This window comes from Haliotis rubra, unplaced genomic scaffold, assembly GCF_003918875.1.
Source record: "Haliotis rubra isolate DU_JTF1 unplaced genomic scaffold, ASM391887v1 Scf979, whole genome shotgun sequence".
NCBI classification, from domain to species: domain Eukaryota; kingdom Metazoa; phylum Mollusca; class Gastropoda; order Lepetellida; family Haliotidae; genus Haliotis; species Haliotis rubra.
In genome coordinates, this window is record NW_025767722.1 from 16,189 (window position 1) to 42,766 (window position 26,578).

Sequence of the window (26,578 nt, forward strand, 5' to 3'; positions counted from 1 at the left end):
GCTCCCAGTCAGACACCCTGTACTACTTCCGGTTGCTGGCGGATGGAGGGTCGGCGGGTCAGAGCGAGGCTGTGACTGTCACGTGTTTCACAGCTTGCAATGGTAAGTTATTTCTGTCTAAATGGAGATCTTCAGAGGTCACTAATACCAATTCCCTCATACATTTACATCGATAGATTTTTCAACTGATATGCAGTTAATGGTGATGACGAAATTGAAACTGGTAATGGTGTGTAATAACGTTTATGATGAAAATGTAACATATAGTGTCAAGCTGAACGAGGGATGATAATAATATGATGATCATGACGACGACGACAACGGTGATGGTGATGGTGATGATGGTGGTGATTGTTGTATAACTTCAGATTCTCCAGCCGCATAAGGAATGACAGCGAGGAAGAACCAAGCTATCAGCGTAACTGTGGCTTTTCTTCTATCATTTTCCATAGACCAAAGACGCAAGATATCCCGAACGTTATGTTATCTATAACATTAGGTGCATGAATCTGAATTTCACGAAACAGAATACGTTTTTTAACTTACTACACCAGTTAGCTCGTGTACTTTTTGATATAAAACGAATTTTGGGAGTGAACTTCTATTAGCCCAAAACTTGAACCTATGTATAGTCTGTTTGCAATGAAAACGTACCAATGAATTTCACTTTAAACCAAAAGGTACAAAAAATAGAGTGAAATTAAGATTGCAAATCTTCATAATTTTACCTTGCCAATTGAACACTTAAATCTCAGAATTTTATTCAACTTAGGATAAAAGTTGTTTAACAAACAATCATAGTTTCACATCGCTATTATTGGTTTGTATTACAATGGGGTACGCGCATCAAATGAAACACCGAAAACGACAAGGGTTGTTCTAAGTTAACGCTCAACACTTACCGCGCGTGCATTTGTTTGACTGTTCCAACTACTGCGCTTACCCCCTTGTAATACAAACCAGTAATAGCGATTTGAATCTAAGATCTATTAAACAACTTTTATCCTAAGTTGAATGAAATTCTGAGATGTAAATGTTCAATTGGCAAGGTAAAATTATGAGGATTTGCAATCTTAATTTCACTTTATTTGATTTACATTTTTGTTTAAAGTGAAATTGATCGGTACGTTTTCACTGCAAACACACTATAAATCCTGTCTATACTTGCCTTTCACGACCTTCCCTATCTATTTATCAATCGGAAATTTGCAATTACAATTTTATCGGATGCGCCATTTGTACGAAACAGAATCCTAGGTGCACTTCGGTATGAAAAACCTTTTCAGACAGATTAGCTTTGCAAAAAACTAGGCGTCAATAATCAAAATTCTTGGTAACTTTATGTTTTTTTTCTTCGTGTGCAGATCTATATATTTAATCCGGCAACACGTGATGGCTGCGATATAATATTTCTTAATAAATTATTAGTTCGTTTATATAAACTGAAGGACTAAAGAAACGTTACCACTTTGAGAGGAAATTGCAGCTGCAATCACCATCACGTGAAAACACATCGCCCAAACGCAACAATGACCTTTCCACTTGGAAATAAGGCATGCCATACATTGTCCAAATACAGTTTGCATGTTTTTCGCTCAAAGAGCAAAATTTATAAGTATCTGCGCACGCTGCATCTCAGAAACCCCTTCCTGGCGGTGACGTCAACAGCGGCGCATGGCTTGGGTCACCGTGTAAGCCGATACACAGTAGCCAGACGACCGAGGTCCTGTGGAATCCGGGCTTTCAGACCTTTCCGGGGACAGCAGTTAACAGCCAAACAGCTTCGACGGAAACTTAGATGGGCATGGACGGTTCAACGTTTTCACTGACTTGAATGGCAGAGAGTACTATTCTCGGGTGACAGGCGATTCTCTCTGTTCATTTTGTTTTACAGATCTATCTTTTTGTGGTTATTTCACAATAGTGATTTAATCTATGGAAGCGTTTCTTTAGCCCGTCAGTTTAACTGTAGTTTAATATATCTTTGAGACCAGGGGAAATCCACTTACATATATTAAATGCAAATAGCATTGCAAAATTGAATGAAGTGTTATGTAAATTCACATTTTGTGTTACATCTTTGCAGCAATCCATATTTGTGTGTATTTACGATTGTGTTATAATCATTGCTTTTACAATAAAGAAATCTGAGCTTCATTTCGCTTTATCTTTCATTAACTAGATCTTTGTTGTTAACGGTTCATGCTCGCTCACATAGTTACCTAAAGGCAGAGACCATATAATAGAGGGACGGCCCTCGAGCCAATGCGCAAAACCATCAGCGCTACGGCTTGTACTGCGCAGCCTATCTGGAAGCTGGCGAAAACGTCTGTTCACTTCAGTCATCGATTTCGCGTATTTTCATTGCAAAGGTAAGACTTAATATTTTTTTCATTTATTCTCATGTATATGCATATATTTGCAACAGTGTTTTTGAGGTGTATTAGAGTGCCTAAGCATATATTTGTCTTTGTATTTGATGAAAACTGTCATGTGTGCTCTATTATATGGTCTCTGCTAAAGGGCAAGTTTACACGAATATTAACCTTCTTGTCTGCATAAAAAGTGTTCTTGAAGCAGGCTCATAGCCAAAACAGTACAGTTATATCGATTCATATTTTGTACATTTACCAAGAGTTACATGTCCATAATAAACGCACCATGGCTTATCTCCCTTGCAAATGACGTTATTGGTGCCCAACTTATAAACGAATGACGTCATTAAACTCTATTTGATCCATATCACGTGGTACATGTGTGGTTATATTTCAACCAATCACGTCTTAGATCGTGATCACGTGAGAGAACGAGGCGAGCCCAGGAATCATTACGAATGGAGACCCCAAGGAGTTATACACGCAAATTAAGCTCTGATCATAATCAAAACATCAGACCAACTCTGTCATTTGTTTGCAGAATTTATGCCCTAAAATTAAAAAAGTTGTTTAACAAACAATCATTAAAATATTGACACAATTCACTATTTGGTACGAGGGAGGAGTGCAGAGAAAGGGACAGCAGGGTGTTAGAGAAGCAGGTGCACAAGTGCCGACAAAGTTATTGATTAACCTGTGCTGTGCCGTCTCCATCCTTTCTCGCACACCTGACTGTCCCTTAGCTTTCTCTGCACTCCTCCCTCGTAACAAATAGTGAACTGTGTCAATATTTTAATGACAGTTTGTTAAACAACTTTTTTATTTTTAGGACATAAATTCTGCAAAAAAATCACAGAGTTGGTCTGACGTTTTGATTATGATCAGCGTTTCATTGAGTATTTTATGTTTATTAGTTTTCGAGTTAGATTGCAATTCATCAGTCTGCTTTTGAGCCAAACGGACTATACAGTACTGATGCCTCACCGAAGCAGACTCGTCAGACCTGACCCTGAGCCACCCACCAGCGCCAAACACCCTGAGGCTGAGCTCCCAATAGCGTAGATCGATGCTCATGCTGTTGGTGAAGACTCAATTACCTGAGATATCAGGTCAACGATTAATAAGCATCCACACACACAAAACGAGAGTAGTTCTTTCTGGTTGTCTAATGTAGCCAGTAGGGCGATCGAGCGCCTAGCCAAGAGTTACCTCCCCTGGATCTTTCGGATCAAAACAGCCACCAATGTACTCTGATCACCAGTTCCTTACCTTTGCGTTTTTTAAATTGGAGGCACGGCTGCTAATGGAACAGACATGATGACTACACTGGAGCAGACTGGGGATGCTGAGGAGTTACCTGCATTTTTACATTTTTGGGTGAGTGAGTATGGTTGTACGCCGCTTTTAGCAATATTTCAGCAATATAACGGCAAGGGACACCAGAAATGGGCTTAACACATTATGCCCATGTGGGGGATCGACCCGGGCCTTCAGTGTGACGTGTGAACGCTTTAACCACTAGGCTATCCCACCGCCCCTTTCTACATTAATGAGTTGATTCAGTCACGATTTTTTGGTTCCGCTCTCATGCTCCAATTTCCGTCATCAGCCTTTTTTGTTTGAGAACGAAAACGATTGGCGTGATTTTAAGCGGTTGGAAGTTAACACCCCATATGGTCTCCAGTCGTAGACCGCCTCCGTGGTGTAGTGGTTAGAGCGTCCGTCCGGAGAACGGAAGGTTGCGGGTTCGATCCCCGACCGCGTCATACCAAAAGACGATAAAGTATGGTACTTGTTGGTCCCTGCCTGGCGCTCGGCATTAATGGGTACAACAAGGACTGGTCGGCTCGGAGTCAGTATAATGTGTCTGAGTGGGGTATTCATGCTTCACTGTGGCATGGTATCTCAGTGGGCTAGCACTATTAAACCAGCTTAAGTCTGTGCTAGTACAAGCAGCCGCATATACACATACACACGCATGCACGTCGTCATATGAGCGGAATATTCTCAAAGACGACGTTAAACCCAATCTCACATCACCTCACCTCCAGTCGTATATCCCACTCATGGACCATGCGCGTGGTCAAAGGGCAGACAACCTTTGGCATTAATACTAACTTTCTCGTCACTTCTATTTCCGTGTAAATTTACCATGGACGTGGACATTGAGGTCAAATATATCTACAGAGCAATAAACTTGTGGTCCACATCTTCATCAACATTCTAGATTTATCCCGTACAAAATCCGTTCATGTATAATTTAGCATTTCTGCCTATCTATGTCTGTTTCACACAATTACATCAGGGGCGGTGGGGTAGCTTAGTGGTTAAAGCGTCCGCTCGTCACGCGGAAGACCCGAGTTCGATTCCCCACATGGGTACAATGTGTGAAGCTTATTTCTGGCGTATTCTGCTGTGATATTGCTGGAATGTTGCAAAAGGCGGCGTAAATCCATACTTACTCACACACTCACAATTACATTAAGATCGAAAATCCACTAATCTATTTTCCAGCAGTATTTAACATAACATTATTCAGCAATATTCGGAGCGATGGGATAGCCTAGTGGTTAATGCGTCCGCTCGTCAAAAAGAAGCTCAGGGTTCGATTCACCACATGGGTACAATGTGTGAAGCCCATTTCTGGTGTCCCCCGCCGTGATATTGCTGCAATATTGCTAAAAGCTGGGTAAAACTATATTTACTCACTCATTCACTCTGGAATATTGATGTCAGTATCAACAGGGGCGTGTTCGGACTAGCAGATAAAATGTATCTCTGCACTCACTGCTGCAAAAATGATTTAATACTTTTTGAAGCTCCTATAAAATGTCAATGTGGAATGTGCGTGGAATCGTCTTTCCAAAAATGTACCAATAAAGCTGAGCATGCTTGTTGACATGGGGGTCTGTCTGCTCGCAACAAAATCAAACTTTTCAAAATTGTTAATACTGCCAGCAAAATTACTGGATTGTCTTTTGAGTATATTCCCTTTTTTTATTAGCGCCAGATTAGAATTGATAGTTCACATATTTATCTCACCATTTTCAACTACTTCCATCTGGACGCCGCTTTCGATTAACTTCCCTTAAAACAAACAGAGCTCGACAGTCCTTCACACCATCCAGTACTCGTGTTATTAATGCAACAAATGTTTTTGAATAGTCATCATGTATGCGATAACTACTAACTCAGCCTCTTTACCTCTGTGGTTAATTGTATGGAATCATCAGCATTCATTTTGTGCATGTAATTATTGTGTATATTTTTGTGAATTTTGTATGTTTTCATTTTGAGGCCGTTTTTCAAACAAAAGAATTTCCTCCGGTTTAATAAAGTTATATCTTATCTTATCTAGTTCTCATCGCGTTATGTTCTCATATACTGGACAAAAGTAGTTAGGGATATATGCAAATTTTGAAATTATGAATAATGATCTATTTATATATTCATTGTCACACTGATAAAATATCAATCATAAAAATACCAATTTCCCATAACTTTTTTTTTCCAGTATATATGCTTCTCATAGTGGTTAAAGCGCTCGCTCGTTACGCCAAAGACCCGGGTTCGATTCCACGTATGGGTACAATGTGTGAAACCCAATCCTGGTGCTAAAGCGGCGTAAACCTCACTCACTGACTCTTGTGCTCATATCATGGTGCAATGTGTGAAGCCAATTCCTGGTGCTATAAGCTGCGTAAACCTCACTCACTGACTCTTGTTCTCATATCATGGTGCAATGCGTGAAGCCAATCCTGGTGCTATAAGCCGCGTAAACCTCACTCACTGACTCTTGTTCTCATATCATGGTGCAATGTGTGAAGCCAATTCCTGGTGCTAAAAGCGGCGTAAACCTCACTCACTGACTCTTGTTCTCATGGTGGATTATGTTTTTTTGAGTGCGGCGGTAAACTACCAACCAGTCTCATGGTGACTCTTGTTACAAGTTTACTCGGGTATACTCATTATACAAACAACACGTTCCTTTAACAAACACTTTTATTTACAAAATCATGTGAACATGCGGACATTTTTGTTGCGAGAATAAAAACTTTCATTATATCAATATAAAAACGTCTAATTGCTAGTTCTGTCAGTCCTCTATTGTCAGTAGTTCTGACTCGGTCTTCCAAGCACAGCCATGTTTCTGTGTCAATAAGTGGATGTTTATATGGTCATCCCTGGTTCAGTGTCCATAACATTGTATTCCGTTAGTGATATATCGTCTGTGAACACTGGAAAAAATTGAAAACTAAACTCATACAGACTCTATTGGTTAGTGTTGTGAAAAGTAGAGAAACTTCGTATTAAACAGTGGTAACCGAAGACCTTTAGATCTAGAGGCAGTTTTGAGGATACACCCAGAGACGAATTCAGCAGTTTGAAGAGACTGCTAATTAATTAACTCATCAAATACATATAACAAATGCACAGACGTATTAGTTTGGTTTGTATCTTACCTTCCTCTTGGTGAGATTTCCGTGTATATTTTCGCTGTTGAGAAACAAAACGCAACTAAAAATACTTTTTATTTTACAAATCAAATCTGCCTCTGTCTATTCTATTCGTCACTTCCATTTATAGTACAATAAACTACGCTTATGACAAACTGGCAGATATGATGAAGTGTTTGAGCTTTTTTGTGATCGTTTTTTTTTTTTTTTACTTTTTTTTCTGCACCAACATTATTGGTCCTTTTGAATTCGACACAACCGTTGTTTGCATAATGCTGATTCCGGCTTCGAATGATAGATGTCTAAATGGATCAGGATAGGTGACGTCATGGGTCATTGTCAACAACACCACGTGATTGTCTGTTCAAGAAACGATTGACTACATAAACCCGTCATTGTAGAAATAGTGAAGCACATTAACAAACTGCATCGATAGTTAGTAACATCTTACCAACAACAAGGAGAGTTCTATGGATACACACCTTCTTTAATATGAGCGACGTTTCAGTGTAGCTGCTAACACCGTTATCAAGCACCGGGGGGTTTTTTTGGGTTTTTTATTTATTTTTTGCTTGATAACGGTGTTAGTAGCTACACCGAAACGTCGCTCATATCATATTAAAGAAGGTGTATATCCATAGAACTCTCCTTGTTGTTCATCACACCACCTTCTAAATGCCACTTAAACAAGTTATCTTACAAACAGTTCCAGTAGGAGGCCAAACATTATGGCCAAGATGGTGGCGCCGAAAATGACGAACATCACAACACCAAAGGCTAGTTCCCCGTAGTCTCTCTGAAACTGAAGCGAAAACTGTTGTTAATTTCATGTATTTTCCAGCTGATAATTTTTAATTATAATGTACTGTTCAAAATTAGGTTGATAGAAAGGTCATATTTGGTTCTTTTTAGTAGACGGGATAGTTTCAGAAAGTATTGTACAGTTTGGTCTCCGAACGGACTTTCGTACGCTTGCGCTAGGGCTTGGACGGGTAACCCGGATATCCGGGACGGATACCCACCATGATGGGTGATGAGTTGGACCCGGGTACCCGTCTCAATACCCGGACCTGCTATGATCATGCACTAACATATTAAACAATGTAATATGTTATTCTTTCATGATTAAAAGGTTTTACTGTCTTTGAAGATTTAGACATAATTGTGCGGTCGGTCACCTGTTTTGAAAATAATACATGGTTAAGATATTGAAAAACTCGAAATTGTAGCCTCGGTGCTGAAGAATATATTGCCATTTCCTAAAAATTTGATGTCAGGAATTAACAAAACTGGTATCCGGGTAGGATAGGGTAATAGGGGTGGGGTATCCGGGTAGAAAATGTGGGCTCGTCCTAGCCCTAGATTGTGCGTATGTAAGCAGAGCTGGGGAAGATAGTGATATCTTTACAGAAACCTCTGAAGTAGGGACCAAAATACTGCAGTTGACAGAGGACTATGCTGTCACAATAGCCAAGAAACAAACTAGCAAAACAGCTTCCCATATTGAAAGTAAACTATTGCATTAGGTACTTTATGAGCTGTGTGGTTTCTTGCACCGAACATGAATAACGTTAAAATACAGATCTGTACCATATTGTTTGAACTCTGGAGGACAGGGCCCGGCTCCACAAAGGGATCTTAACGTCAAAGTAATCGTAACTTCCATACTTTAACGTTGGCCTACGGCAGTCATTACGCCCGGATCACTTCGTGGAACGGGCCCCATGTCACCCAGTCGTCCAAAGTGCAGCGTTCCGAGACGCGGATTTGCGTCTCTAAGACGTTCCAGAAATCTACGCCCGTTGGTTTGGATCCCATATGCGATCTGAATGTTTTTCTAGGTACATCAGGTCTATACAGCCAATGTTTAAGACCCGCATCGACTCAACCTTTCCTCTCGTATCAAGCTTAAGCATCGTCTACAAATATTCTCCATCTCGCTTACGTAATCTACCTTGCGTTCTTCAAGTTCCAGGTACATCCATATCTTGTAGCGTGTGATCCAGATGGCCTGTACAACAATAACTTTAATATCAGTATCAACAATACACAGTCCTTGGTTTACTACTTAAATGCCGAGCTCCAGGCAAGGCAATAATATATAACATTATTTGGAGTGACACAATCTGGGATCTAACCACCAACAGTCCGCTCTCGGGCCGGATAATCTAGCAACTACACCATGGAGGAAAGAGGTGAAGATCCCCAGTTTTACATTCTTCCTCCCGTGTCTTGTTGCTCGGTCTATGGTGAGAACAGACGCAGAACCTAGATGTTTTAAGCTCTCTTAGCCCTTGAACAGTCGTAAGTTATTGTTGAGGTAAGGCACTTACGACTATCTTAGCGCTAAGAGAGCTTCGATGGGCGGTGGGGTAGCCTAAAGGCTAAAGCGTTGGCTCGTCACGCCGAGGACTCGGGTTCGAATCCCGAAAGGGGTACAATGTGTGAAGCCCATTTCTGGTGTCCCCCGCCGTGATGTTGCTGGAATATCGCTAAAAGCGGCGTAAAACCAAACTCAGTCAGTCAGTCGGTAAGAGAGAAAATCTAGTCCCGGGTGACGTTCTGCGACTGGACTGTGTTTGAGCCCATGGCCATGTTTCGGATACCATGGTTCTTACGTCTTTCTCAATAATCAAATTAACTAAACTCATTTTAGATGTATCATTTGTTTGTGTGTTGTTAAAATCTATTATTTACAGACCACGACATATAGCTGGAACATTGCTGGGTACGGCGTTAAACAACAACCAAACCAAACTATATAACTCACCGTTCCATCCATGTTACCAATGGCACATCTATACCTGTCTTTTGTAGGTAGGTACATGTCAATTACGTCATTGCAGGTTACTGGTCTGTCGGTGTCGCAGTTGCTGCCGGGTGCATGTACCCGGATGTCGTAGTGCCATACTGACTTGTTAAGTGCATCTTGGTAACCCTTGACAACAAAGCATCAGCGTTACACCTCCGTGTTACAAGTTCTATTTCTATTGTTGTAGAGTTTTTCATATCAAATCTCATCACGCAACTTCATCATCAACAACTCTACTTCAACACATCACCATGTGTCCCCAAAACAAATTCAAGCTGTGCAAGTCTGACCTTATTGGGCAATACTAACAATTTAATGCTAATATATTTTTGTCTCTGTTTGCTGTTATTTTTTACGAAATCCTAATGCTGACACTATTGTAGCATAAAATATTTTTTTCAGCCCATGTTCTCGTTGCGTCGAATGTTTTTTCGTTGCTTCGAATAATTTTCGTTGCTTCGAATATTTTTTCGTTGCTTCGAATATGTTTTTCGCTGCTGCGAGTATTTTCTCGTTACTTCAACTATTGTTTCGTTGCTTCCAGTATTTAACAGGTTTTGTTAGAAACTTGAAGTAACGAGAAAATATATAAAATTTCAAGTTTTTGAAAGAAACTTGAAGCAACGAGGACATACTCGAAGCAATGAGAAATTAATCAAAGCAGCGAAAAAATAATTGAAACAACGAGAAAGTAGTCAGAGTAACGAGAAAATTATTGAATTAGCAAAGAGAATTGTCGCTGAAAAAGTAATATTTGTTACAAAACTGGCAGGATTAGGCTTTCGTAATTGTTATCGATTTTCAAAAAATATGAGATATTATCTTTATTTATAATACACATAAACAGTTTTCCTTTAATGAAGGGGCGGTGGGGTAGCCTAGTGGTTAAAGCGTTGGCTCGTCACGCCGAAGACCCGGGTTCGATTCCCCACATGGGCACAATGTGTTAAGCCCATTTCTGGTGTCCCCCGCCGTGATATTCCTGCAATATTGCTAAAAGTGGCGTTAAACTAACCTCAGTCAGTCAGTCAGTCCTTTAATGAATGTCTTCCGGTATATTTTATAGGCAATGGTGACTGGTAAATCAACAACAAAACACATCATCTTTGTTTATCGATCAAGAAGCCCATTTTTTAGCAGATTGTGAAAAAGCAAGAGACATATTTTTTAAAATTTAATCAATATTTCATATAGTTTGGTATCATTCAGCAGTAAGTAAGTTCAAGTACGCCGAAGACCCGGGTTCGATTCCCAACATGGGTACAATTTCTAGTGTGCCCCGTCGTCATATTGTTGGAATATTACGAAAAGCGGCGTAAAACTAAACTCACTCACTCACTCATTACACAGGCTAATGGACACGCCGTATCTAAAATTTTAACTTCGATAATCGATACTACGATATCATGCTGTTCATAAAGAAGATTAGACTAAGGCTTAGTCCCTGAATATATGTAATTTTGATAGTAACAAACAAGCCCATTTAAATTGAAAAGGAGCCCTTGGGAGACCAGAGATTCAGAACCTGGGGAAATCTAGACTTGCTTCGTTTAGGGCTTTAGCACTACAGGGAAGGCTAGGCTGTAGGGAAAATAATGTGGTTCAGGGACTGTGAGACAGACTAAAAGAAGATATGTGGGGACTCTACATCAGCACTTTATTCAGTAATACACAGCAGCAATCTTCAAACAGCATTCCAAGCCGATATATTTCGGAAAATGTTTTCTTGTCATAATCATTATTGATAAGCATAATATGGTGGAATCAACTCTAAACAGCAAAATCAACGAATCTGCAAAAGGTACATGGTGGCTCAATAGGTCCACCACTTCTGAGTTCGAATCTAAAACTCCGATTCCGTCCACGCACTGCGGAACAGCATTGTCGGGTAATCTAGCTTCGTGGCCCAGCATCGACCGTTGTTCCAGATTCCAAGGTTGAAGTAGCCGCATTTGGCGTGATGGTTGCCTCTGTCGGGAACGTCCACGACTTCCCCGTCGACGTTGCAGGTGGTCGCGTAGATGTAGTGTTCCCATCCCTCGCCGTAGACGCCTGGTCGAAGATCCACCATGTAACCCTGTGCAGCAATAACGGTATTAACGGATATAGTTTGGTGGCGAGTTGTGACTATTTCATATTCCTGGGGGGGGGTTCGAGATGGGGGGGCTTGTAGGCAGTGGGTGAAGGAGGATACATCGCTTTAGTAGTTGTTGATTTGTTGATGTAGTATTAGTAGTGAATGAGTGAGTTTAGTTTTACTCCGCTTTTAGCAATATCACGGCGGCGTATACCAAAAATGGGCTTCACACATTGTACCCATGTGTTAAATCGAACCCGGATCTTAATTCGGCGTGACGCTTTAACCACTAGGCTACCCCATCGCCCCCATAGTATTAATAGTAATAGTCCATTTATCATGCGCATTGCTACATGCACAATGTATGTTCATAACGCCCAAACAATCCGATCATTATTACCTCGGATAACCCAAGCTGCCTATTAGGCGCTAGAGGGTTATAGTCACATGACTTTATCCCACCAGGTACCCATTTTCAGCTGGGTAAACAGAGGTAATTTTGACCTCATAGTAGTACAAGAAGAGGTGGAAGATTGTAGTAGTCTGGTAGCAACAGTAAGAAGAAGAGAGGGTACTTAACACAGTACAATCAACAACAGACTAACATCATGACATTTCACCAGAGTGTGAGTTACCTACCTTGAAATCGAACCAGCCGTTGTTGGTTTGGTCGCAGTCCATGTAGAGATCAGCCAGCCAGAGACTCTCCCCAACGAGACCGAGGAGGGAGGAGTTAAAGTGGTCGAAGGAGCTGTAACCAAGAGATAATAACATGATACACTGACGACAGGAAGTAAGGTCACAACTAATGTCGGGCTCAGATATCTGGGTCACGCTTCCCAAAACGACCCTAACACACTCACTTGGACAAAAGACAAATAGCTGAAAAACTTTAAAGCTCCGAGGAAGTACGTATTATCAATCGGGGTTGATTTATTGTAAGTCCTGGGACTTCGCTTTCACAGACACATTTTTCTGAACCTCAGTCATTTGTAGAAATGACTTCACGTGAAGTCGACTGTGACGTCATGGATAAAGCTCTGCTATGATGATACGACTTCGTGGAGTGTTTTGCAGACAACCAACAATGGACCAATTGGTTTAATACCGCCAATCAGCATCAATCATATTGCTTAATCAGAACTACAGAACATGATTGATCCGATATCATGGCTCCTGAATGTCATGTCAACTTTAAGGTCAACAAGGGAGATAACTCTATGAATTTACAACTACTGGACAACTAATACAAAACAAAACATTCATAGATATATTTTTGTAAACAGTTAAGGTTGTAGTACAAGGCCTGAATGATCAACATTAAATAAATAATAAATTCACATTAAATAAATAAATGATCAACATTAAAAAAATAAATGATCAACATTAAATAAATAATAAATTCACATTCGGCGTCATGTAAAAACAACAAAAGAACGAGAACAAGGGAGATAATTTATATTGTTGCCGACATCATTTCAATAAATGCGTTTGGTTGTTGTTTAACTCAGCACTCAGCAATATTCCAGCAATATGGCTACTGACTGTAAATAATCGAGTCTGGACCAGAAAATCCAGTGAACAACCGATCTACCAATTGGGATACGATGGCATGTGTCAACCAAGTCAGCGAGCCTGACCACCCGATCCCGTTAGTCGCCTCTTACCACAAGCACGGGTTGCTGAAGATCAATTCTAACCCGGATCTTCACGTAATAAACCGTAGTTTACTGAGTGTATGTGCGAAGTCAGTCCTAACATGTTCAATCTCAAGAACACCGGAGCTATTAGAAAGTAGAGCGAATCAGCCTCCTGTGTCGGTAATCACAGCGGCACTGGAGATTTTTGTCAGTATTTAAATCAATCTTTTTGTCTTGTTTTATATATCTCCCGGTACAAATGCAAATGGACTATTGCGGACTCTCTCCAGCGCCGATTTCTTTTTGCAAATGCCATTTTCTTCAATTTATATTTGTGTTTTGGTTGTTGCTTATCGCCGCTCTCAGCAGTATTCCAGCTATATGGCGGCGGTCTGTAAATAATACAGTCTGGACCAGACAATTCAGTGATCATCAGCATGAGCATCGATATAAGCTATTGGGATACGATGACATGTGTCAACCAAGTCAGCGAGCCTGACCAGCCGATCCCATCAGTCGCCTCTTACGACAAGTACTATGACGGAGTAGATACCAGTACTGTAATCAACAAAAACAACTTACTGGTCATTGGTGGAGTGCATCATGGGAGTACCCTCAGCATCTATATAGTGATTGTATCTTCCCTGGGTCTCCTCAGCGCCTCCCCAGCCCAAATAGTTGTCCCCTCGGGATGTCTGGGCGAAGAAACCCTCAGGGTACCGAGTCTTCACCTCATGTCTGATACGGATGTCGTCAGCACCAGCCCCTCCCCGAAGAAAGATGTTCTGACCCCAGTCCGTTGTCTTGGAGATTGCGACAATAGTACGCTGGAAGTTGACAGCGGATGCAGCCGAAGCGCAACAGAGGACCAGAACCGACGCAAATATCAGTCGACACATGGCGACACTGAATTGTGTCTGGCGATCAGTTTGGACCAGTTTTTATAGACCTAATGGACCTTGTGCTTATATAAGCAGCATATCGGATGCCTTGTAGTACAGGTGATGTCAGATAAAAGCTTATCGATGACAGCTGAGTAAACCTATTACTGAATAGCGCGTGTCCCTGGCCTTCCATCCTAGGTGCCAACTTGCTCTAATGTCACATTTCCCTGTCCATATATTCAATGTTTATAGATTTGTGTCTAGCTCGATATGACCCATTAGGTTATTTTGTTAATGGAAGACTGACTGACTGACTGACTGACTGAGTTTGGTTTTACGCCGCTTTTAGCAATATTCCAGCAACATCACGGCGGGGGACACCAGAAATGGGCTTCACACATTGTACCCATGTGGGGATTCGAACCCGGGTCTTCGGCGTGACGAGCAAACGCTTTAACCACTAGGCTACCCCACCGCCTGTTAATGGAAGAAAACAAAATGCTTTGCTGAACATTAGACAACATGCTAACATGCTGAACTGCTCTCTCGTGCCATGTTGAATCATCTCCTTTCTCCTTCCCCTAGCGTTTCTCCTTCCCATAGCCCCTCTCATTTGTGCATCGATGAGTGAATACGATTTTGTGCCGTTTCAGCAATATTCCAGCAATATCATGGTGAGGGACACCAGAAATGAACATCACCATTATTATCCATGTATGATCCGAACCCGGGGTTTTGGGTTGATGAGCGAACGCTTTAACCAATATCCTGCCCCACATCCCCTTTAAGTTGAGCGTGAATGATCACAACTGGGCGAGTCTATGAAACGTTTTATAGTCCGTTCGGCTCAAAAGCAGATCGATGAATTGCAATCGAACTAGAAAACTACTAAACATATACTCAATGAAACGCTGATCATAATCAAAACATAAGACCAACTCTGTGAGGTTTTTGCAGAATTTATGTCCTAAGAATAGTTTACCAAACTATCATTAAAATGTTGACACAGTTCATTATATGTTACGAGGGAGGAGTGCAGGGAAAGGGACAGCCAGGTGTAGTAACATTTAAATAACTGAGTGTTTTGTGTTGAACTCCGCTTTGGTAACACTTAATCAAGTCTATATATTTCTATTTTGCTCGAGCGAAACAGTAGACCTATATATATATTTTACTGTTTTTACTCTCTCAACCATTTTGGAAGCAAATCCGATTTAAACACAGCGACGTGGAAGATATGTTACCAGTAGATGGTCACCGATATCTTAAAAAATCTGACATTTTTTTATTTCATGAAAAGAACGGTATGGACCACGGTAGGAGTCAACGACATTTTAAAAATGCTACAATTCTTTTTAAAGATTCTTCAATAACACTTGGAAATATATGTCGAAGCGTTCAGCACTCTAATGTGTAACGTAACTTAACCTGTATCACGAATAGGAAAACAGGTTACAGCTTTTAATTCTGCCGATAAAGTGTTGATTACTGATTGATTGCCAGGTGTGTCATTCCTGCCTCAGGTGTTCCTTGGATGTCCCCACGGCATTGCGTGTAAAATATAAATTTCTTATTTGAAGGTGAAACATTACTGGCAAATATAAGTTTCAACTTTGGTTTAAAAAAACCCATTGCAAAGTGTCGTCCGAAATTTTGTATGAAAAACACATTCCTGAAAGCGGCGTAAAAACTCACTTTGTCAAAGGAGAAACCTAACCAGAATACCATCTGTTTTTCATCAATTGACAATGCCACCCTTAAAACATACTGACCCTATTGGAACTGAAGTTCCGTTTGAAATGAGAAGAGCATTTTGTGCAAATTAGAGTGAGTGTGTGTGTCTGTGTGTTAAGTTTAACTCCGCCTTTAACAGTTCTCCAGCAATATCACGGCGGGGAACACCAGAAATTGGCTTCACACAATGTTTTCATATCTGGAATCGAACCCGGGTCTTCGGCAAGACGGGCGATCTCTTCAACCACTAGGCTACCGCTCCACCCACACGGAGCAGTAAAAATGGTCAAACTAATTCATGGAGGTGATTGGATATATAAAGACCTTGATGATGAAGCTGGAGAACCCGATTTAAAACCGAGTTTAACTAAGAGGCAAAAGAAAGTATAGTTTGGCAAAAGTCTTGTTTGTTGTTTTTTTAAATATGGCGAAGTGCTGTATAAATTCGATCACAACATAGCATGGTATGATAGCTGATAAAAACACACCAAAGACATGCCGGGATTAACACGTGAAGAAAGGGAGAGAGTCGAAATGGGGGCTACACAAGTCGAAATTGCCAGAAGGTTCTGGCGTGCGCCACTGACGGTATCGAGGCTTCTAGAACGATACCAGCTGACAGGAAGGACTGAGGAGATGCCCAGAACGGGAAGACCACTCGTCATAGCCCCACAGGAAGATCAGCAAATAAGGATCATCCACCTACGAAACAGGTTCGTTACGGCGACGGCGACGGCGACGGCTGCAAGAGCACTGGGACATCGCAATGGCCCACGTACAGTACTACATTGACTTGTTCTGCAGGAGTTAGAGCCCTCCGTCCCTTCCGGGGGATATTTGTGACAGTGCAGCATCGACGTCTGAGATTACGATGGGCTTGGCGTGTTCGAGTCTGTCAGGTGAGGCAGTGGCGCCAAGTGCTGTTTGCCGTCGAGTGTCGTTTAAAGTTGTTTCTGAATGTTGGCAGAGAACGGGTTTATAGCCGTAGAGGTAAACGACTATCTCCTGTGTGCATTCAACAGGTCCAGCCTTTCGGCGGCGGAGGGCATCATGGTGTGGGACGCTATATGTGGGGAACAGAAGACCGACCTGGTAGTTGTGCAGGGGATTGAAACGCAGTGCAGTACAAAGAACAGGTGCTACAACCAGTTGTGCTCCTATTCATACAATACCAACCACAGGAAACAGTGTTTCAACTGGACAATGCCAGGCCCCATACAGCAGGACTGACACAACATGCATGTCCTTCCCTGGCCTGGCCACTCACCAGATATGAGTGAGTGAGTTTGGTTTTACGCCGCTTTTAGCAATATTCCAGCAATATCACTGCGGGGGACACCAGAAATGGGCTTCACACATTGTACCCATGTGGAGAATCGAACCCGGGTCCTCGGCGAGACTAGCGAACGCTTTAACCACTAGGCTACCCCACCGCCCCCACCATATATGAATCCGATAGAGCATATATGATACCATCTTAAGAAACAGATAAGAAATTGTCAACAACCCATTGACAATATATAGAGAGCTGGAGCGTGTCCTGAGGGTGGAGTGGAAAAGGATTCCAGCAAATGTCATCAGAGGTCTGTTATCAATGAGACGACGTATCACAGCATGCATTGAGGCACGTGGGGGTCATACACGTAACTGAGACCGCCATTGTGTCTCAGATGAACTAACATAGAGCTAGACAATCGCGTGTGAGGGTTCTGATATCACTGACAACTAATATGTTCTAATCCACGATTGTTGACTATCGCTCATACAATATGTGTTGTCAGAACATCCTTCATAATGTGCTTGAATGATCATCTGTAACCATTCTCCATTTAATTATACTTGTAATCAACATTTTGTGTTGTGTCGTTTATATGGATAGTCAAACTCGACCTATACTTTCTCTTAGTTTAGAAGGACCCGAGAAGGTCTGTGTTAGAATATTGGCCTTCAGTAACCCATGCTTGTCGTAAGAGGCGACTAACGGGATCGGGTTGTCAGGCTCGCTGGCATTGTTGACATATGTCATCGGTTCCCAATTGCGCAGATCGATGCTCATGCTGTTGATCACTGGATTGTCTGGTCCAGACTCGATTATTTACAGACCACCGCCATATAGCTGGAATATTGCTGAGTGCGGTGTACAACTAACCCACTCACTCACTCATCAAGTTTAGCCAAGTGGAGGAAGCATGGCTTGTCAGGTAGGACAGGAAACTGAACTACTAGAATCGTTAACGTTGAAACGTGTCCTGCTCTCAAAACACGATCTATATTTCATAAAGGAACACCCACATTGCCCCACCTAATTCATACTGAACTATTAGTTAAAACAGTGACAACTCCCAAAATAAGGCTGCTTACTTTTCCATCAGAACATGCCAGTTTGGGCATGCCGATAGACGTTTGACGTCAAAGGCAGTTAATCACTCGACTTTGATGAGAGTACCTTCCTTCTGTATACGTCAGCTTGAAGTGGTTTCCTACTTACCATATCAGAAAGGTGTGTGGTGCTTGATTAATGCTCACGCGTACAATAAGTACATTCTCCTTGTAAATATCCAATTTGCACACAAGTTGTCAACAAGTCAACAACTGCCGATTAATAAAGTTAAAGGGGAATAATATAAGAATTTTCCTAATTACCAAATCAAAAAGGTGCTTGATTAATGCTCACGTGTACATTAAGTACATTCACCTTGTACAAATCCAATTTGCACACAAGTTGTCAACAAGTCAACAACTGGAGATTAATAAAGTTAAAGGGGAATAATATAAGAATTGAAATTAATTTTACCATTAGATGATGCGTACATTAGTGCATTCATCTCGACCTGACTAATCCCGGGCTTGCTATGATTGTACGTGTGACTGTTTGTACAGCAACATGGCGGTCTTTAATGTGAAGTGTTTCAAAGACTTGTCGCAACACCTGAGTGAAGCTCGTACAATATTAACACTCTGCCACAGAGTGGGTCCTTGTTTGGTTTCAAGTATTTGAAGGTTACACATTGGAAACGGGTAACGATGGGGTAGCCTAGTGGTTAAAGCCTTCACTCGTCACGCCGAAGACCTGGGTTCGATTCCCCACATGGGTACAAACGGTGAAGCCATTTCTGGTGTCCTTCGCCGTGATATTGCTGCAGTATTGCTAAAAGCGACGTAAAACTACACTCACTCACCTTAAAACGGGATTTTGTCCAGATATGGTCAGGGACTGGCAGTCGACCACAGCAATTATTGCCTTAAAAATTCACCAATTCACTTTCATACTTTAATATTTATGGCTTGTTTTTTTTGGTCAGTGCGACGTGGATTTCTGTAAGCAACAGCACTAAAACTCAAGAGTTCAGATCTCAATCCCGTAGAACATGTTTGGGACATTATGGGTCGCCAGAGAAATCGTCAGTACAAAATCTTGATTTATTGGTACAAGCCACTCATCAAGGATTTATCGCAATACCTCACTGCAAATTATACATCTGATACTATCAGGGCGGTGCAGCGTCAGGGATGGTACTGAACTTGAAAAATATGAAGTGTTGCGATACCTTCTCCATGTGTATATACCATCTTGTCATTCTAACAATTATTCCCATAGTGAAAGAAGGATATATTCCGAAAGCATTTGCACTTCAGTTTGAAGTTGACACCCATAAATTCTCTTCCTTACTGTTGTGACCGTTGTGAAGGAAATCTGGGCAGGACTTGAACTTTCACATCAGTGTCATACATCAACAGTCACAAACACTGTTCAAAACCTTACTTTTGTTCTGTAAATAGAGAATACTACACGAGGTCTCATTACATACGAATTATACGAAACGAGTGTCCTTCCTATGGTATCTGACCGAGCGAAAGCGAGGTCAGATATCATAGGAAGGTCACGAGTTTCGTATAATTCGTATGTAATGAGACCGAGTGTGGTATTTTATTTATTACCCACGTCTAACATGCATTAAATTGACAAAATAGCGTATTTTTGTTAATATTTTGGTTTCAAACCGAAACCGGTTTCATAAAGAGGTTGCGGAAGAGTTTTGTACTGTATTCTATGATGCCTAGCGGCTAGAACAATCGAAGAAAAAATACATTATCAGACAATAAAGGTATAGTTTTTTGATGACGTAACAATTGAATGACGTTTTCCCGTCACTGCGCCATTCTAGTGTGCCCTCGTAATCGAACCATTTTACATTACGTCACAATGTAAGCGACGTCACGATGCATGTCAGTTGTCATCGCCTCGTACGGCCTCCTACAGTAAACTACACCGTTGCATCCAGTTTCTTGGTTTGCAGTTGCTTCACACGCAGCTAACATCACTGGTGGAAACATTACGTTTATGTTTTACGGACCGGTTAAAATGTGTCATTTCGACTCACAAGTTTTCAGCGACACGGTAACGTTTCGTAATGTTTACATTCCCACAATGCAATTGTGGAATGTCGCTTGACTACTCAACTTCCTCTGGATGTACTGATCTAAACTTACGCTGGTAGTAGAAATGCAACGTTCATATTGCCCCATATGGTAAACCGTCATCAAACCGTTATCATTTGTTTTTCTGGTAACGTTCGTCTTAACGTAGGGGCAGACACATCAATAGAACAGCGCGCCAGTTAGCCCTGTGCGAGGATTCTTAATTTAGGTCACCGACACGCGTCGTTTGTTTTCTGCCTTAAATTAATCGTAATTATCTTTAGAAAGTATTAAATTTGGCATCTTAGAAAAGAAATACACTTCGCCCTACCAGCGTCCTCGTGCTGTAACTATAATAGTTCAGGGCAAAAGTGTGTTTTATTACACTATACATGGTGGTAGAGCGAAGTGTATTTCTTAAATATTTGATGAACATAGAGATAGTTACGTCAGAATGTGACCTAATTGAGAGGTCATCGGTTATCCAAACAAATCGTTAGAATCTCAGGTCAAGTCGTTACGACACAGGTCAACGTGACACGACACTCGTGTGACGTACGAGATTAGTATGCAACTACCCATACGTTGACCACGTGGGTAATAAATAATCTTATCGCACGGGCAATGCGTCATAGTATTGACACTGTGTCGCCACAACTCAAGGTATACGGTGCACAGGGGGTGCTTTTAACACCACACCATTGCTGAAGTCACTGCATTTAACATCGGTGAGATCGCATCAACAGGTAGGTGTGGTTCACGGAACAAAGGTGAAAGCTGTATCTACTATTACAAGAAGACTTTGTTCGAAGCACGCATATGTTTACATCGATACCGCTGCAGTTGTTATTATTAGTGATCGTGATCTTTCATATATTGATGGGAACCAATTTTCGACAGATATATCAAACCAACTTGAGGACCACGAGTTGTGAATCGTGAACTTTCTGTAGGCTTTCTAAAGTATGCTAAATACGTATATCAGCTTCAATTGGTTTATATTCTTGAAAATGCATTCCATCTCAAAAGTATTTGACATGTTGCATGAGGGATATGTTTGCATTTAACATGGTATGTTTACCATCGTTTTAGAAATTCATAACATGCATTGTTTTTATATCTGGGTGTTTAATGATACTGTCTGTGTAGTTGATACCGAAAGTGGGCACAGAAACATATAATGTGTTTCATTTGTTCTTCTTATGTAACAACCCGAGAGACAAGTAGCAACATGCTTACTGTAAACAAACCACATGTAATGATCTGCTGTAGAAATACGACACTATTGTCGACAGACAAGTAACGAAATGGTTACTGTAAACAAACCACATGATAGATCTGATCAAGAAATACAACAGGAAAAGGTAGGAGACTCATCAAGGATTTATCGCAATACCTCACTGCAAATTATACATCTGATACTATCAGGGCGGTGCAGCGTCAGGGATGGTACTGAACTTGAAAAATATGAAGTGTTGCGATACCTTCTCCATGTGTATATACCATCTTGTCATTCTAACAATTATTCCCATAGTGAAAGAAGGATATATTCCGAAAGCATTTGCACTTCAGTTTGAAGTTGACACCCATAAATTCTCTTCCTTACTGTTGTGACCGTTGTGAAGGAAATCTGGGCAGGACTTGAACTTTCACATCAGTGTCATACATCAACAGTCACAAACACTGTTCAAAACCTTACTTTTGTTCTGTAAATAGAGAATACTACACGAGGTCTCATTACATACGAATTATACGAAACGAGTGTCCTTCCTATGGTATCTGACCGAGCGAAAGCGAGGTCAGATATCATAGGAAGGTCACGAGTTTCGTATAATTCGTAATGTAATGAGACCGAGTGTGGTAATTTTATTTATTACCCACGTCTAACATGCATTAAATTGACAAAATAGCGTATTTTTGTTAATATTTTGGTTTCAAACCGAAACCGGTTTCATAAAGAGGTTGCGGAAGAGTTTTGTACTGTATTCTATGATGCCTAGCGGCTAGAACAATCGAAGAAAAAATACATTATCAGACAATAAAGGTATAGTTTTTTGATGACGTAACAATTGAATGACGTTTTCCCGTCACTGCGCCATTCTAGTGTGCCCTCGTAATCGAACCATTTTACATTACGTCACAATGTAAGCGACGTCACGATGCATGTCAGTTGTCATCGCCTCGTACGGCCTCCTACAGTAAACTACACCGTTGCATCCAGTTTCTTGGTTTGCAGTTGCTTCACGCAGCTAACATCACTGGTGGAAACATTACGTTTATGTTTTACGACGGTTAAAATGTGTCATTTCGACTCACAAGTTTTCAGCGACACGGTAACGTTCGTAATGTTTACATTCCCACAATGCAATTGTGGAATGTCGCTTGACTACTCAACTTCCTCTGGATGTACTGATCTAAACTTACGCTGGTAGTAGAAATGCAACGTTCATATTGCCCCATATGGTAAACCGTCATCAAACCGTTATCATTTGTTTTTTTCTGGTAACGTTCGTCTTAACGTAGGGGGCAGACACATCAATAGAACAGCGCGCCAGTTAGCCCTGTGCGAGGATTCTTAATTTAGGTCACCGACACCGTCGTTTGTTTTCTGCCTTAAATTAATCGTAACTATCTTTAGAAAGTATTAAATTTGGCATCTTAGAAAAGAAATACACTTCGCCCTACCAGCGTCCTCGTGCTGTAACTATAATAGTTCAGGGCAAAAGTGTGTTTTATTACACTATACATGGTGGTAGAGCGAAGTGTATTTCTTAAATATTTGATGAACATAGAGATAGTTACGTCAGAATGTGACCTAATTGAGAGGTCATCGGTTATCCAAACAAATCGTTAGAATCTCAGGTCAAGTCGTTACGACACAGGTCAACGTGACACGACACTCGTGTGACGTACGAGATTAGTATGCAACTACCCATACGTTGACCACGTGGGTAATAAATAATCTTATCGCACGGGCAATGCGTCATAGTATTGACACTGTGTCGCCACAACTCAAGGTATACGGTGCACAGGGGGTGCTTTTAACACCACACCATTGCTGAAGTCACTGCATTTAACATCGGTGAGATCGCATCAACAGGTAGGTGTGGTTCACGGAACAAAGGTGTGAAAGCTGTATCTACTATTACAAGAAGACTTTGTTCGAAGCACGTATGTTTACATCGATACTGCTGCAGTTGTTATTATTAGTGATCGTGATCTTTCATATATTGATGGGAACCAATTTTCGACAGATATATCAAACCAACTTGAGGACCACGAGTTGTGAATCGTGAACTTTCTGTAGGCTTTCTAAAGTATGCTAAATACGTATATCAGCTTCAATTGGTTTATATTCTTGGAAAATGCATTCCATCTCAAAAGTATTTGACATGTTGCATGAGGGATATGTTTGCATTTAACATGGTATGTTTACCATCGTTTTAGAAATTCATAACATGCATTGTTTTTATATCTGGGTGTTTAATGATACTGTCTGTGTAGTTGATACCGAAAGTGGGCACAGAAACATATAATGTGTTTCATTTGTTCTTCTTATGTAACAACCCGAGAGACAAGTAGCAACATGCTTACTGTAAACAAACCACATGTAATGATCTGCTGTAGAAATACGACACTATTGTCGACAGACAAGTAACGAAATGGTTACTGTAAACAAACCACATGATAGATCTGATCAAGAAATACAACAGGAAAAGGAAGGAGACGTTTCATAGCCGCCATACCTTGACATGTTTCAGGAACAGGAATTCGTTACTGGGAAGAACCAAGCATGACGCCTTGTCATCTCGTCTGTCTCCTGACTTTCATGACCTTTGTGTCTGGAGGTAAGTACGGACATCGTGCCCCCATTAGTCTGTCTCACAGTCCCTGAACCACATTATTTTCCCCACTGCCAAGCCTTCTCTGCAGTGCTAAATCCCTAAATATAGCAAGTCTAGATTTCCTTAGGTTCAGGAATCTCTGGTCTCCCTAGGGCTCCTTTTCAATACAAATGGGCTGGTTTGTTACTATCAAAATTATATATATTCAGAGACTAAGCCTTAGTCTATGCCCCCATCTATAACAAGAAGGAAGGACTCTTTACTGTAGTGAGTGAGTGAGTTTAGTTTTACGCCGCAATATTCCAGCTATAAGGCGGCGGTCTGTAAATAATCGAGTCTGGACCAGACAATCCAGTGATCAACAGCATGATCATCGATCTGCATAACTGGGAACCGATGACATGTGTCAACCAAGCCAGCGAGCCTGACAACCCGATCCCGTAAGTCGCCTCTTACGACAAGCATGGTTTCCTGAAGATCAATATTCTAACTCGGATCTTCATTGGTGTTTTTACTGTAAGAAATCATTCATCACATTGTTTGCTGAAGATCATTTTGTTTCCACACTCCAACATAGCTTCTTGTGATATGTCTACTTTTAGGCGCTGGCATTAGGTTGTAAAAGAGGTAGAACTGGAGTCAGTTTCGACACTTGGTTCATGAATACAGGGAATGGAATGGAGTTAGTTAACTTAGGATTTGTTATCTATGTGAACATATTCATTCATGTACATCCTCAAAAATCTAATATCGAAACAGCTTCTCAAATGCCAGACGTTCAATTGGTGTATTTGGAACTTGAAACACTGTACTTCAAAGGTCTTCACAACAGTCATTTGTACTGTGAAGACCCGCGTTCTTGGGTCTTCATCTACCAATGCTTGCCGTAAGAGGCGACGAACGGGATCAGGTGGTCAGGCTGCTGAGTAAGACTGACACGTCATGGTATCCCAATTGCGTAAATTCACGCTCATGCTTGATCATCTGATTTTCTGGTCCAGACCCGATTATTTACATACCGCCGCGATATAGTTGGAATATTGCTGAGTGCGGCAATAAACAATAAACAATCAAGAGTCATCTGTGTTGCTTGGAATAAGCCACCCATGACCTGGGAGTACCTGCAGAAGTGTTCATATGCTGTCTAATAACCTGTGGCAGTGTAGTGCTGCACTACGATGAAGTACGTGTCATGGGACTGACTGACTGTCTGAGTTTGGTTTTATGCCGCTTTTAGCAATATTCCAGCAATATCACGGCGGGGGACACCAGAAATGGGCTTCACACATTGTAACCATGTGGGATTCGAACTCGGGTCTATGGCGTGACGAGCCAACGCTTGAACCACTAGGCTACCCCACCGCCCCACGTGTCATGGGAACACAGTTATCAAAGAGATATTGTATAGCTGTTATCAGTTATTTTGTTTTCGATCCCGAAATATAATATAATCTACGAATTTTCCTTTCATGATATTTCCTTAATTACGCACTGGCATTACGTGGTAGAACGGGTATCACAATCGCCATATATGGAACCATATGATGATACTCGACTATTGCATTTGCTGGCAGTGTGAACTTTTTCCTTCATGTCTGCAAAAGTTAACATCATTTCTGTTACAATGTTATACATGATTCACAGCAGATGTTTGAATGTTTCGATTGCTCGACTTCTGCATCGGTACTTGATATGAACATATTTTTTCAGTCACCGGGGCAAGCCTGACTGCATCACCGAATCAAATAACAGTCGGGGGCAGTAACCCAACATCTCAGTTGACTTTAAGTTGCAGGCCAGATGCACCTGGGATAACTACAGTGTATTACATAGAGATTGGCAAGAAGTCTTCTACTGGCTCTGATCAGCCTATAATACAAATGACCAACACATATACGTCAGTACAAGTAGTGGACACAAGTCTACAACAGCGGATCACAGCCTCAGGTTCTATCAGTGGAGCAACAGGCAACATACAGTTCATCCTGACAGATCTGAGATGTGATGATGCTGCTTCTACATACTACTGCAAAACGTTATACTTGGCGGGGTCAGGTGGAAGTGATGAGGCCACAACCAACATCACAGCTAGAAGTGCGTTTGTTTATATATGAACTATCTTAGATTATGCAATATGCCAGCTATATGTTAGCGGTCTGTAAATAATCAAGTCTTGACCAAACAGCACGAGCATCAATACGATTACATGTGTCAACCAAGTCAGCGAGCCTGACCACCCGATCCCGTGTATCGTCTTAACGACAAGCATAGGTTACTGAAGACCAATTCTACCCCAGATCTTTACGGATGCTAAAATGTTAGATGTCCTAAAGTT

At 41.2% G+C, this 26,578-nt stretch overlaps 3 protein-coding genes and 1 long non-coding RNA gene across 19 annotated transcripts in view; 2 read left to right on the forward strand and 2 right to left on the reverse strand.

The window, feature by feature from the left end:
* LOC124265412 (mucin-2-like) overlaps positions 1-26,578 on the forward strand; it is a 104,845-nt gene that overhangs the window by 6,112 nt on the left and 72,155 nt on the right. For 7 of the 15 annotated variants that reach the window (XM_046700184.1, XM_046700190.1, XM_046700191.1 and 4 more), the window contains exons 1-3: positions 23,366-23,498; positions 24,160-24,246; positions 25,954-26,337. The exons of 1 other annotated variant lie outside the window; for it this stretch is intronic. In XM_046700184.1, coding sequence (XP_046556140.1) covers positions 24,192-24,246; positions 25,954-26,337 — 439 coding nt within the window. In that variant the 5' untranslated portion in view covers positions 23,366-23,498; positions 24,160-24,191. Of the gene's footprint in view, positions 1-21,029; positions 21,145-23,365; positions 23,570-24,159; positions 24,247-25,953; positions 26,338-26,578 lie in introns of those variants that run through there. 7 more of the 15 variants (XM_046700200.1, XM_046700203.1, XM_046700202.1 and 4 more) reach the window with 5 other exon arrangements.
* Positions 5-681, forward strand: LOC124265418. The gene is made up of 2 exons (XR_006895449.1): positions 5-102; positions 369-681. It is a non-coding gene; the product is annotated as an uncharacterized LOC124265418 (long non-coding RNA).
* The window catches only part of LOC124265415, a 106,139-nt gene continuing 86,050 nt past the window's right edge, over positions 6,490-26,578 (reverse strand). For both annotated transcript variants that reach the window (XM_046700205.1, XM_046700208.1), the window contains exon 8: positions 6,490-6,613. In XM_046700205.1, coding sequence (XP_046556161.1) covers positions 6,546-6,613 — 68 coding nt within the window. In that variant the 3' untranslated portion in view covers positions 6,490-6,545. The remainder of the gene's footprint in view (positions 6,614-26,578) is intronic.
* LOC124265416 (alpha-amylase-like) lies at positions 11,285-14,276 on the reverse strand. Its single transcript, XM_046700210.1, has 3 exons — positions 13,944-14,276; positions 12,361-12,472; positions 11,285-11,721 (listed from the first exon to the last, which is right to left on the reverse strand). The coding sequence occupies exons 1-3, from the start codon at positions 14,258-14,260 to the stop codon at positions 11,488-11,490; spliced, it is 663 nt and encodes a 220-aa protein (XP_046556166.1). The 5' UTR covers positions 14,261-14,276; the 3' UTR covers positions 11,285-11,487.